At 55.0% G+C, this 13,605-nt stretch overlaps 4 protein-coding genes across 4 annotated transcripts; 2 read left to right on the top strand and 2 right to left on the bottom strand.

Moving 5' to 3' along the window:
* Positions 1–629: 629 nt before the first annotated feature.
* LTHEOB_3067 (Hlh transcription factor) lies at positions 630–2,553 on the top strand (the record flags this gene model as incomplete). Its single annotated transcript, XM_035511949.1, has 2 exons — positions 630–639; positions 860–2,553. The coding sequence occupies 2 exons, from the start codon at positions 630–632 to the stop codon at positions 2,551–2,553; spliced, it is 1,704 nt and encodes a 567-aa protein (XP_035362960.1).
* A 2,482-nt stretch (positions 2,554–5,035) lies between these two features.
* LTHEOB_3066 (Cytochrome c oxidase assembly protein COX19) lies at positions 5,036–5,623 on the bottom strand (the record flags this gene model as incomplete). The annotated part of the gene is made up of 4 exons (XM_035511948.1): positions 5,036–5,129; positions 5,225–5,339; positions 5,472–5,506; positions 5,571–5,623. The coding sequence occupies 4 exons, from the start codon at positions 5,621–5,623 to the stop codon at positions 5,036–5,038; spliced, it is 297 nt and encodes a 98-aa protein (XP_035362959.1).
* Positions 5,624–6,781: 1,158 nt separating this feature from the next.
* On the top strand, positions 6,782–7,498 carry LTHEOB_3065 (uncharacterized protein; the record flags this gene model as incomplete). Its single annotated transcript, XM_035511947.1, has 2 exons — positions 6,782–7,136; positions 7,191–7,498. The coding sequence occupies 2 exons, from the start codon at positions 6,782–6,784 to the stop codon at positions 7,496–7,498; spliced, it is 663 nt and encodes a 220-aa protein (XP_035362958.1).
* Positions 7,499–8,180: 682 nt separating this feature from the next.
* Positions 8,181–13,496, bottom strand: LTHEOB_3064 (DNA replication factor DNA2; the record flags this gene model as incomplete). The annotated part of the gene is made up of 10 exons (XM_035511946.1): positions 8,181–9,413; positions 9,474–9,581; positions 9,633–9,914; positions 10,044–10,582; positions 10,643–10,873; positions 10,926–11,184; positions 11,237–11,731; positions 11,936–12,586; positions 12,776–13,396; positions 13,449–13,496. 10 exons carry the CDS (start codon positions 13,494–13,496, stop codon positions 8,181–8,183), a joined length of 4,467 nt encoding a protein of 1,488 aa, XP_035362957.1.
* Positions 13,497–13,605: the final 109 nt, after the last annotated feature.

Here is a 13,605-nt window from a genome sequence, read left to right as displayed (position 1 = left end):
CATGCGCGTTCCTCTCTTGGCCGCTCTCAATGCAAGCAAGCGAGCTAACACGTTCCCGCAGCCTCCTCCCCTCCCCTTCAGCGACACCGCACCCCGGATCTCGCTGGCTGCAGGCACAGTGTCCTTAGCAGCCCTCCTTCGCCCTAGCTCTCCGCTGGCGCCTGTCCCATCACCACCTAAACGGGTTCCGCGAACTTCTGGCCTCCTCGCGCAGTCAGCAGCAGCGACAGGTGCGTCTACCACATCCCACGGCATCTAGGCGTGCAGGCCGAGGCCTCTCTCGGCCGCCAGGTGCCGCAAAAACGGCTGGAGCAATGCAAAGCTAATGCTCTCATGCAGAACGTTTGACGCAAGCTCGACAGATTCGTGACGGTACATGCAAGCTTTGCCAGTTTCTTCCATGTCCGCCTAGCTTGCCTTACCTCTCTCTCACCAAACCGCAAATCCACCCATCCATTTAAGCTACGCCCGCAACGGTCCCGTGCTTCCTGTCACCACCGTTCGCATAGCCCCCTGCTGCATACCTGCGTTCGCAAGACCCAGGCTCGCTGCAGATATCGCAAACTCAAGCGTCAAGGGACCGACACGGAACCTTCCATCTAAAGAAGTCAGACCCGACCGATCCAGTGATGATCATAGGTGAGCAGCCCCCGAAGCATTGATTGCTTTTGCCCCACAAGCCTCGGCGGTGCGTGTTGGTTGCCTGGTATCTGCCGTCATTTGAGGCAGGAACCCTGGTGATGTGCGGTTGCCGCTAGAGGTATTCAGCTATTGTTGTGGCGGTGATCTTCGCCTATTGTGCATTGGGCGATCGCTCAGGCTTCCACCCTATAAGAGCCCCCGCTGACCACCCCTCCAGCCGACACCAAGATTACCCACTTCCCACCTTTCAGCGGCTACAACAAGCAACCCACTGGCAAATCAGACCTGCGACTCGACTCTCCGGTCCACGGCATCGACCCCGCCATGGCGCACCCCGGTTCGCCGGCTCCTTACATCAAGGAGGATCCCGATCAGTTCAACCCTAACTTCCACGGTGACTTTGACATGTCGCAACATTTCAGCAACAGCCAACAGCAGTACGGCGTCAACCCCAACGACCTGACCATGGGTAACAACTTCATCATGAACAACCAATACGGCTCAAACAACATGTCCTCCAGCTTCCTCGGCAACTCGAATATCGCCGATGACGAGCTTCGTGACCTCGTCGACGAGCCCGGCCACAACAATCACAATGCGGGTTACCAGAACTATGGCGATGGCCACAACGAACAGCAGCATCAGCAGGGCTACTACCAAAGTCAAATGAACAATGGTTCCATGCCCGTGAACGCACAGCCCAACATGAATATGTACTCCAACACGCCCGATGGCGCGCCCATTCAGTCCCCGTTCATGAACAACAACAACTTCAACTACGAGCACTTCCAGAACATGCAGCAAGGTCACCGGGTCGGAAGCATGCCCAACGGCTCCTTCGCCATGAACGCCAGGCAGCACTCTAGGATGGGCCTCGAAAGGCAACTGTCCGATTCACGCAGCCCCATGACGCCGAAGACGCCCGCCATGGCTGGCCTTCACCTGAGCACTCCGGATTCGGGCAGCTTCCCGGCTGCGCAGCCTATCCACGCCAGCCGCCCAAGCCACGGCCACCAGAAGAGCATGTCGGGCCAGTGGGACAACACCCCCAACAGCGGCGGTTCTTGGATCGATTCACCGATTGTGTCACCTCAGCAGGCCGGCATGCACCATGCTCAGATCGCTGACGTCCTCGCCTCGGGAAAGCACGCTTCGCTGCCCACCAAGGTCGAGAACAATGGCAATCCAGGTTTCCAGTCCCAGGAGGCTAAGCGCCGGAGGCGCCGTGAGAGCCACAACATGGTCGAGCGTCGCCGGAGAGACAACATCAACGAGCGTATCCAGGATCTCTCCAAGCTGGTGCCCCAGCATCGCCTTGAGGACGAGAAGGTCAGGAAGCACATCCACAACAACGGCCCTCTGTCGCCCTCGATGACTGCCACTGGCATCTCGCCGCCGCAAGCAACGTCACTCCTTGCCGGTCCTAACGGCAGACGTGCTGCTGGCAACATCACCACCGGTCTTCCCCTCGACGAGAAAGACAAGGGTCCCAACAAGGGCGACATTCTCAACGGTTCCGTCAGCTGGACTCGTGACCTCATGTGGATGCTTTATCTGAAGCTGAGGCAGGAGGAGCAGCTATTTGAGCAGATCCGCAGCCTGGGCGGCGAGATCACCTACGAGTACACGGAGGATGAGCTCCGCATGAAGTCGGAGCTTATCGAGGCGGTCGAGAAGAACAACTGGGAGTCTTTCCGTTACTCGCGCGGCCCTGGTAGCGGTCTTCGCGTCCCCAAGCACACCAACATTGCCGGCGAGCCTCTCCAGAACCCCATCTCGCCACAGAGCCTGAGCCCAGCCATCCAGTCTGGTGGTAGCGGTGCCAACTCCGGTGGCGCCGGCCAACCGAGCTTCTGGGCCAACCAACAGCCAACGTTCAAGGAAGAAGAGGAGTTTGGCATGGAGCTCTGATCTCCTTAATTCGAGCTTTACACAAGGTGCACCATCAGATCTAGAGTACGTCAGATTTCGGCAGAATTTGAGATACCCCGATCGCAGCGGCATCGAATCGAACGGTCTTCTTGTCCATGTCAGTGGCATCGACGACCGAAGGTTCGAAGATCACTGCGAGATGCACCAGCCTTTCCTCATTGGGATTTGTCGGATGGCGTTTTGTTCGGTTCTCGATGGATCTTTCATTAGCCTTCGGCTTTCCATCTTCCATCTTCTGCTTCTTGTTACAACATCATCTTCCACGGAGTTTTTACGGGCATCGTGCGAGGCATTCTACGGATCATAGGAGTTTTTCTACGATTGAACAGCAGCTTCTTCCAGCCTCTTGGTGTGGAGCCTTTTTCCCTTTTTACAAGGTCGATGAGATGATATCCTGTGGCTTCATTCGCGTTGTTTCCTGCTTCAGTTTCATACATACCCCGGCAACAATTGCAACACTACCACCTCTGAGCACTTTTGCACATGATGACGACGCGGACCAGCAAACAGGCATTAGACCTTCGGGGGTGATGGCTACATTTATGCATGGCCGCAGGGAATGATTTCTTTTTTTTTTTTTCAGGACCATCCATGCATTTCTTGGACTGGGTCGTTTTCTTGAGTTCGAGCATACAGGTCTCGGCTTGTCGTATCTCTCCGGTTTATGGGTTTTCTGGTTTCCATCTGCCCAGCTACGGCTGTTGGCTGCGCTAGCTAATATCCCCTCACATGCGATTTCAATACCATTCATACGATGTCTGCTGTGCCTTTGCAAGTGATGAAGTGCAAGACATGGATGCGATGATTCCAATACAAAAACCACGGACGTGCTAACCAAGAATCCTCACAGGCCTCGCTTGATAGGTCCGAATTCAGGGTCAAAACGGAGGGCATGCCGGCCCCCTTCGCTTTCCTGCCCTTCCCTTCGGAAACGATGCCGAGTGGAGCCAAGAAGGGAGCGACCAGGCTTTCCCGTCCGCCAGCGTGGGGAACACCACCACGAGCTGCATTATCCACATATTTTGTTGATAACAGATATACAGGACCAGACAGTCGGGAACTGCTCACCGCTGCCTTTTTCCAACGTTTAAATCATCGATGCACTCAAATCGTCACTCATCCACACGCTTTTGTCTCTCCCTGTTTTAAAGCAAAAGTTTGGATTCTGCACGCACAGGCATGCTCCGCTCCTCCTCGCGGAGGCACCGAAAACTGCCCCCCGACTACCAGCAGAAATGTGAAAATACTATTCCGTGGCCTCAATTTTTTTGGGTCAACACACAGACATTCCGCTTGAACTTCTTTTCCTTTTGGGCCCTTTTTGTTTCCCTTTTTCCTCTCGGAACACGCACCCCTTTTTTTTTTCAACCGCCGACGACGACCGCAAAGCAAGCAAAGATCATCTCGGTCAAGAATATGCGCGGAGACAGTTCCCCAAAGGATTGTACACGATGTCACACACACAAAGAAACGGGAAACACAGGGGTACGTTTTTTTCTGCCTATATCTTCTTCGCTACCGAGTGTGTGGGAAATAAGCTTTTTTGGTCGAGTACTACAACCCTTTTTTGACATTCGGCCTGGGCCGAAGAATGCGCTTCGTATATACGTCGGCCGGGGGGAGGGGGCTGGTGATGGTGTGGGGGAGGGGTGGGGGGTGGGTGTTGGTGGTGTGGTGGGTCTCCTCCCCCGGGGGTAACACGACCCCAAACCTTTGGATGGATTTTGATTACTTGTCCTTCCGCTCTCTCTGACTCTCACACTCTCCTCACGACTGACCCCGCGCTTCTGATCCCTTTTTTCTTGGCAATAATGTCTCGGGGCTGACAGGAGATCTGTCAGACAGAAAAAGGAAGTTCGGTAGACGGTTGAGGGGGGTGTTCCGGGGAAGGGGAACCATGATGATGAGATAGGTGGCGCAAATCGGCAGCCATCCCCGTCCCATCCCTTGCTTCGGTGACTCTTTTCTTTTTTTTACTATAGTATGTGATCGGCTATCGGCATGCTTCTTGCCCTGCGGGGGGAGAGATCCTTCGTCCCCATGGTTTTCCCGTGTTGGTGTTGGTACTTGTTGCCGAGGATGTTTATTCTTAGAACTATCACTATTTTCTGACACGGATGACGAAGAGGGGGCTGAGCGGATCGGGCGGGCCGGCGGGGGTGCCTTGCACTAGCTTCGCCACTACAGTCATGAACTATTGATGGAGTCATTCATGCAAATGGGATGGCGTTGGCTTGAGGGGGTGGGCGCGAGGCAGTGGCACATGTTCATGCGACTTTCGGCTCGTTCCGCACGGACGATGCTTGATTGGGGAAAGGGAACGCGCGCGTAATGTACGACGTGTTATGCGCGGTTGCGGCGGCTCGGTAGCGGAGGGATGAAGATGGGCTCGTTCATGCAGGGGCGTTATCGTACGTCTGTGGCGGCGATGTGTTTCGTGTGTCTGGTGCTATGCGCGGCTCTATTGTGGGGGTCCCTTGCTTTGTGGCTCGGGCGTGGGCTTGGAGTCGTCGTGGAATCCGAGGTTCTTCATCTCATCGGGCGCCATGAGGTTTCTGTGAGGGTCGAGGATCAGCGGCGGATCGGATCGGGCATAGCAGCCAGCCATGGTGTAGAATGGCTGATATATGCGGCGCACATATGTACGTACCGCTCCATCCGACACTGCAGGTAGGCTTTGGAGATCTGACGGCACTCGTCGTCGTTGGTTCCCTTGTGGGCGCGTATGCAGCGCAGGTACTGGGTCATGACCGACTTGCATTCGCCTGCAGCTCGTGCATCAGCGCACATTCCATAGCTTCCGTTGTGGGTATTCTGCTTCCATCCGCGATCGCACGATGGTGTCGGACGAGGTTGCGCAAGAGACAGAAGGCGATTGCGGTTTCATGGAGGCATACCGAAGTGATCGAGCGGGAAGGATCCGCGCTCCGGTCTGTAGGTGCAAGGCGTGGCGTGAGCTTCGCGGCCGAGGGCGCAGGGAATCAGAGTCGACTCACGGGATGGGCTTCTGGACCTGAGTCCTGCCGCCGGGGCTGCCAAAGGTGCTCATGGTGGGGGATGGTGCGCAGCGGGGACTGGAGATGGCTGTCGTGCTCGTGGTGTTGGGTTGCAAAAAGTGGTACGAACAAAGTTCGGGTGATTGGCAGCCAGTCCAGCCACACGAGCCACCCGATGACGTGCAGCGGCTAACCCCAGATTTTCCACTCTTTCTGCCTGACAACAAAGCAGAAGCTTTCAGGGGTCCAGCCCGCCATTGCGCCGTGCACCTCGGATTGGCTCGTTTGACGCACAAATCACCATTGCCCAAAAATAATACTGGCGCCAACGACATCAGAAAGACTGCTCTCTCCCATGGACGCCCAGAACTTCACTTCGCTCAATCGCAACTTCCCCAAGAGCAAGTGCGACAAGCACTCCAGATTCAGCGTCATTGGCTGCCCCAAACACCGACATCTTTCACTACGCAGGCTCCGTTGGCCAATCTCTCCCGACTAGGACGTACAAGAATGTGAGGCTGGAGTAGCGGACCGTTTAGGGTAGACAGGTGAGAGAGACCCACCCGACGCGTCCAGAGCAACCACACGCAGTCAGATAGGCGAGCTACCTTTTCACATCACCCGCCCAGATCAGGTTTAGCGTCGTTGCCCCGCCAGGTGATGCAGGTGATCGAGGTGCGAAACCTACAAATATCGCCCTCCTTCTATCTTCTACTTTCTTTCTCTTCAGTCCACTCTCTTCGCCTTTTGGCTTGGATCGAGTTCGTAACAAAAGCATGAAGAAAGCGACGGCCACGCGAACGGTTCATGCTGAGGTTTCTCAAAGCAAACAAAAAGTTACACTGAGTTTTCTGCCTCGGGTGAGCGATGAGGAAATTTTCCGAGCTCCCTTCGTTGAACGACTGGACTTGCTCCGATCTTCGAGGAAGGGAAAGTTGAAGAGCAGCTTCCCATGGATGATAGCAAGCTGTCTATTCCCCGCTGAGGAGCGACGGCTTGCTTATGCTTCGCTGGCGTAAAGGCCGATGTTGCTTCACCTAAGTGTCTCAACCTCACCTCCAGCTAGCTCCTCTCCGTTCTATGAAGCAATCCATTGCCCACTCCGCGGACCCTCACTTCTATCTCCCTGAGCTCCAGTACCCTCCTCATCCTGGCCATCCTCAAACTCCTCTTCTTTCTTCATTCCACTCCATCCATCAACATCGTGCACAATGGCGCGTCATATTCAATACGAAGACCTGGTGGTCTTCGTCGCTGACGCTGTCTCTGGCGACATTGTGGCGTCGCGACCGGTTAGATATACCGTCCCCATCAACATTTGCCTTGCTCGTCGCTCCCGCGGGCTCAAGATCACCGCATACGATGCATTGCTCTCAGAGACGACAGACTTTGTCTACAAGGCGTTGCGCTCTCAGGGCCTCGACCCGCCTTCCGACGCTGTGCTGGTCCGCTACGACAGACTCTCGTCCATTACGAGAGACGCAGTGCTTCGAACCGCTCTACATGTAATGTGGGCCGCCACTGGCCAAGCGGCGTTCTTCCTTTGCTCGCACAAGGACCTTGCTGGTAAGCTGGCCTGATTCATACCTTGTGGTCCATATTGCTTACATTGCTCCTCAGATCTTCAGAACCGCCAGCGACCGCCTTTGGGGGAATTGACAGTCCAAGATATTCCGACGCAGACCAAGCCAGACGACCCAGCCACAGGCCCCACCAGTGCTGCTGGAGTATCTAGCTTGTGCACCGCCGAGCAAACCACTGACCTTGCCGCATTATCGGGCGAGGATTCCAGCGCATCCACCACTAGCCAGACGTCTAACGCTGCCTCCGAGCAAGTGACTTCTACAAGCATCGCCCATTCGCCGGACGCCACCGATAGCGACGAAGAAGCGCCGTCTCTACACTTGGCCAGATGCAACATTCTATAATCTATAGAATATCGGTTCAACGAGAGCGACAACAAGCTCGTCTAGCTTTCGGACGTGCCAGCAGGCTCAGGACTCTCTTATCTTGTAGCGTAGGCTGCAGATACAAGCGTATAGCAGCAGAGCAAGTTGCTGTCCGCAACAGATAGCAACTTCGAAAATCAACATCATGACGAGATCACCTAATCAACGTAAGCTAAGCCCTTAGTTCTTTCCGTTTGGTATGATACTAATCAGCTACAGTTCCACAGGCGCTCTAGACGCAGCCAAGCATTTCGATAAAGAGCTGAGGCATTGGAGCCACCCTCGATACCTAAAGCGGTATGTCTTTGGTGCCTGGACACGACAGTGGTTCTCTACAGGCATAAGGATAGACAGTGCTCTCCGCGGTCAACCGCATCTAATTAGTTTGGCTGAAAATATTTCATTTGATCCTATGACTATGTGAAGACAATCACCAAGGCGCAGGCATGAGCCGCACCCAGAACACACCATCCCTGCCCAAATGCATGTCCAAGATACCAATGCAAGACCATAATCGCAAACAGTCCACTAAGAGACAGAGGGTAAAACAACCTAATATTCGCCGATGCCATCCGAACCCCCCATCCACCATCCCACCCATGCCCATACCATACCAAGTCCATGCCCATTGTCATAACCTTTCGTCCCAGTGCCCAGACAATCACAACTCCTCATCCAACACCTCGTTAACAATATCCCTCAACACCGGCTTGTTGCTCAGCAGCACTTTCTGTCCCACCCTTCCTCTCTTCTCCGGAAGCTTCAACCTCCCTCCCCCACCACCACGACCACCATTCCCGTTACTCTCCCCCAACACCCTCTTCTTTACCGGACTCCCAGCCATCGACTTGGCAGCCGCATTCGCATCCCGCGGCCTCAACGGGCCAATCTTCTTCGGACTCCTCGCCATTTTCCTCGGACTCGCCACCTTCCTCACCGGGCTCTGCCTCCCAACCGCCGCCGAATGAGCGCCACTACCATCACCGCCGCTCGTCCGCTGCGTCTGCGTCGCCCCCCACTCCTCAAAGACATGCGCCTCCAGCTCACCCGCCCTAAAACTGCGCACCCACCCCTTCTCCTCGCAAATATCCACCAACCCCTTAAGCGTCTTTTCCCCACTCCCCCCCAGCGTGCGCTTGCTCCCCACAACAACGAGCTTACTCCGCGCACGCGTCACCGCAACATTGACGCGGCGCCAATCGCGCAGCAAGTCGCCGACGAGGCACGCCTCGTTGCTGCGCACGCACGACACGACGACGACCTCCTTGTCGCGGCCCTGGAACTTGTCGGCCGTGTGCAGCTCGAGCGCCGGCGCGCGGTGGCGCAGCGCGTGGCGGAGCAGCGCCAGCTGCGAGCGGTAGAAGGTGATGACGCCGATTTCCGACGCGGGGATGCCCGCCGCGAGCAGCGATTCGACGACCTGGAAGGTGATGGTGCATTCGAGCGCGTTGACGATGCGGCTGCCGGAGGAGAGCGTTTCTTGCGATGCGGGTGAGAGGGCGTCCGTGTCGAGGAAGACGACTTTGTTGGAGGGGGAGAGGGTGTGGGTGAGCCAGCAGCTGCTTGAATCGTGGCCGGCGCACGCGGCAGCGGCATCACGCGGCGTCATGAACGGGGTGCTGGAGCGGTTGCGCTGAGGCTGAGCAGAGGAATGGTAGCGCTCAAGAGCGTCGATGTTTGGCACAGTGAGTGCGCGATTAGCGACTGAGTCGTTGCCACATTTGAGCCGGCCGTCGTAGATGAGCGTGTTGGAGAGCAACATGATGTCCGCGCACATGCGATACTGATGCTCTAGGCTAACAACTGCGTCAGGCTGGCCTTCCGACAATAGCTTGAACAAGCTGACATCAAGCCCGCCTTCCTGAGCTTCTTTGTTTTGGACAAGCGGCGGCAGCTGGTAATGGTCGCCAACCAAGATGAATCGCTTGGCCATTCGGATGGGTCCTAAGCAAACAGGCAGGGTGATTTGAGACGCCTCGTCGACTATGCAGTAATCGAACAGGCGGCGACGGAAGATTGGATGATTGATAGTCAGGCAAGTGGTCGCTACAACCGGAGGGTCCTTCCAAGTACGTTCCAGCTCCTCCAACGTATTTGAAGGAGTCGCGGCTACCGTTGCGAACTCGTGGACATCCGGGTGGATCTTAGCTGCAGCGCCAAGGCGCAAGATACCAATGCCATCGTTGCGGATCTTGAGCAGGATGTTGTCCACAGCGGTGTGCGTGTAAGACGTCAAGAGAACACTCTTGCCTCTTGCGACTAAGGACCGGATGATATGTGCAATAGTCGTTGTCTTGCCCGTTCCAGGCATGCCCAAAACGAGAGCGTAGTCTTCTGCGGAGAACACTTTATCCACCGCAGCCTCTTGGTCCGAATTCATGACCATAGACTGCGACTGTGCCCGAATTGAATATCCACTTGAACTTGGTTTGAACGTCGGGGCCTTCCCGTCGACAACAAGCGCGCGCAGAGCGGTAGATCTGAAGTCCCCATCGTTCATCAATTGAATGAGATTGTTTCGAACCAGAGCCATGCCGTTACTGAACTCATCTTTGTCCAGGCGGTAGAGAATCGGTTCGTCCTCGTATCCAGCACGCTTCGACGACGCAACCATCCCAGTGGTGGCGTCCATAAGACCTGCAAACGCTTGGTTGTTTTCCGGGTGGAAATCTGGCTCCCTGGTGCGGGCATTGTGGAGGCGCCTGTCTACGGCCACCGTGATCGATAGCTTTCGAACCGAGATGACGTAGCCGTTAGCCAAGGCGAAGTGACCCTTTTCATCTGAGATGACAATAGGTTCGCCGACAACGATCTGAGACTCTGTGAAAGAGAATCCAGCAGGAGCGTTGTGCTTGACGAGGTTGTACTGGAAGCGATTAATCTTCTGCCCCTCTGGCAACTCCCTGAAAGAACCGGGTTCAACCACGACATTCGCGAAACATCTACCCAGCTTCTCACGCTCATCGCTTAGCATTGTCCAGAGTTCACGATGGAATCTTTTCATCTCCGACTCTTCCCTGGTCAGAAGATAGTCCCACTTCCGGAAGAAGTCCTGGTGCGGGACTTTAAGATTGCGGACCAACTCTTCAAATCTTTTTTTTGCTGGCATTCCGAGTGATTCACCAGCACCATCTTCTGCAAGTCTGTGGTACAGGAAACACGTGTCCTGAGCATAACACCTGTTACACTGATGAGAGTCTGCTGTCATCGGTGGAAGCTGTAATCGCTCGCGAACGTAGCAGGCGAGTTCGTTCCTTTGAATGATCATCTGGCGAATCTCGCGGCGGATGGCTGGGATGCGCTTGGTATCGGAGCTTTCCAGGTAATACAGTACGCCATAGGTAACGTCCACATCTACTTTGGTTAACACACTTACTCAAGAGGCATCTTGATTCAAGAGACATACCGTATCGATCAGACATTAATAGTGTATACAATGCTGTCTGCGCCTGATGTGAGATGTTCACGGCCCTTCCTGTCTTCAACTCAAGCGGCACAGTGAGAGTCCTCTCTCCAGATTCGTCCCGCATGAATACTTGGACAGAGGCATCGACGTTGCCCTTGAGTCCGTACATTGGCGACCAAATGTGCTCCTCAACCTCAAGAAGCTTGTTGATGCTCATATGCGCCGTCTTTCCGTTTCGATCTCTGACAACGGCATCAGACTGTAAAATGTTAGCTGAGCAACAGGAGATGGAGAGACTGGAAGTAGCTTACATCTGGACGGGCTTTGACGAACACCTTAGCCCAAGCCTGGATATGCGGGATCTTGCTGACCAAGCGATCAACGACGTGCTCGACTGTGAGGCCAATCTCTAAAATAGTCTCAAACTTCCTGGGAATGATATGTTGGATCAGATCGACGATCCATTGGTGATCCCATCGGTTCTCTTTCAATGCCTCCTGGAACACCTCGTGCAGGATAGTGCCTATCATCGCAGACTCGTTTGCATCGCTGGTAGCTTTGACGCGATCTTGCAATACAGCTTTCCGCATGCAGCTAAAGGAGTCTCCGACTGTCGTAGCTGAAATGAGATGATCTGGATGGAGGATGATCATGTTGTGGTCATCATCTATTGTGCATTGACCGTCGGCTGTGAACGCCCCAATGACGTGGACGTAGGAGCCCTTGGTGCAGGGAGTATCGCACCATGCCTCCCGAAGAGTAATCGCCTTGATCTTCTTCGTTTTGTCATCCTCAACTACCAAGACCTGCGTAATGTCAGCTGATGTCCGCGATGAAGGGGTTACAGAATAAAGACCTTTTCTGGCAGCATGATGTCCCTTCCATTTTTATACTGGCCTTCTACGACGTCCACAACAAGATAACGCTGGATCGTACCGATGCATCTGCTGTGCTCACTCTCCAATAGTTCAGTTAATGCTACTCTGGTAAATAGGGTATTATGTACGCACAGATATTCCGCTAACCCCTCCTCCCTGCGTGGCTGCTTTTTCAGCTTCTTCGAAATCTTCGTCATCAAAATCATCGCCATCAAACGGGTCGTTGTCGTCATCATCTTGGATAACATGGACTTCTTGCACAGCCTGCCTCCCCTGGCCCGCTGGCGGCGGCTCCGAAGCGTGGGCTGTTGTTGGCCGAGATAACTGAGAATCTACATCCTTGATCGCATCTTCGAAGTCGTTGTCGTCGAGATCTTCAAACCCAAAGTCGTCAGAATCTTTGGTATGAGGATTGCTCTCCGTGACATCGGGTTGTGGAAGTGGCGCTGTATCGACCTGCGGCGGAGATGGCGCGTGATCAGGAGCGCTGGACGGCGGGTCTAGCATCTTCTGGGTACTACAAGTCGCAGCAACGGCAGCTTCGATAAAATCATCATCATCGAAATCCGAACTGCCAAACTCATCCCCCGAGTCATTACGCATCAGGGTGTCAGTGTCCGATGCGCCCACATTTTCGTGGTGTAGGCCTTCATCACCGGGTTCTCTCGAATTACCACGACCGTTCAAGGGTGATGGCGGAGGCGCTGAGGATTGCAAAGCAGGCAGTTCTGGAATAGGTTCGGAGCTGGAAGGGGCATTCTGCCTTGCAGGTTCTTCCAGGATCTGGCTGATTTCCTTGAGACTCCTTTGCCAGTTACTGCGCGGCCTGGGTTTAGTAATAGCCGCACCGGCGTCCCTACTATCATTTGCATTTGAGTGTGCGCGAAAGATGCCGCTCGTCCTTGATCTCTTCCTTCGGGCATTTGTGGTAGACCATTCAACACAGCTGTAGTACCTCCTCAATCCACTCACGGAGCCATCACGGGGTGACGATTCTCCTATGAGGTCGGCAGTCCTAGACATGCTAGGAGTTTCCGTGTTGAATGCATTCCTGTATCTGGCCAGTAAAGCTTGGCCGGGTTCTGCTCGTGGAGTCTCGGTCGTCATCTTCGAAGCAGGCGGCTCCATGGTGTCGCGCTGGGAGGAAACCGGCGAAGAATTCCTCCGCTTTCTCTTGGGATTCCTCTGAATCGGCGTGTGTTGGGTCTGAGTGGGAGCACCCCATCCTATCTCATCTGGTGAATGTGTCCGTTTGAGGGTCGAATCTGAAGGTTCGTCTCTATCACCTAACGGGTGCCTGGGGGCGGCAGGAGTCGCAGGGCAGGCCTTTGGCTGCTGGAGAGATGGCGCAGCAAAAGCAGAGGCATCTTCACCAGCATCGTGGTCCTTGGGAGGGTCAAGCTGAGGCATGTTCTCCTTCTCGTCAACGTATTCGGGAGCACCCTCAATGAATTGGAATCCCTTCAGCTTCCTCCTTGACTGGGATGACGCTCTGATTGGAGGACCGGTCATGGCAGGTTCGCGTTTGTCGAGGTTGGGCCTTTTGAACATATCATTTGCGCTGCGGGCACGGTGCCATTGGGGACGCGATTTCTAGAACATGTCGTCAGCGGGCTGCAGAACAGGAGCGCGAAGGAGGCGTTACCCGAGCGCCGTGCTCTTGGTCGAAGAAGGACTTCTGGCGGCTCGCCATGGAGCGGCGATGGCAGTCGGGGGCGGGGGAGCGCAGCGGAGAAATGCGCGTCGAGGAAGACGCGTCGGGGTTTGTTGCTGCTGGGGTGATGACGCGCGCACGTGCAGCA

The sequence above is a fragment of the Lasiodiplodia theobromae genome (genome assembly GCF_012971845.1).
Source record: "Lasiodiplodia theobromae strain AM2As chromosome Unknown scaffold_8, whole genome shotgun sequence".
Classification (NCBI taxonomy): Eukaryota; Fungi; Ascomycota; class Dothideomycetes; order Botryosphaeriales; family Botryosphaeriaceae; genus Lasiodiplodia; species Lasiodiplodia theobromae.
Note: the sequence above shows the minus strand (reverse complement) of the source record. Positions and strands in the feature narration are given on the sequence as shown.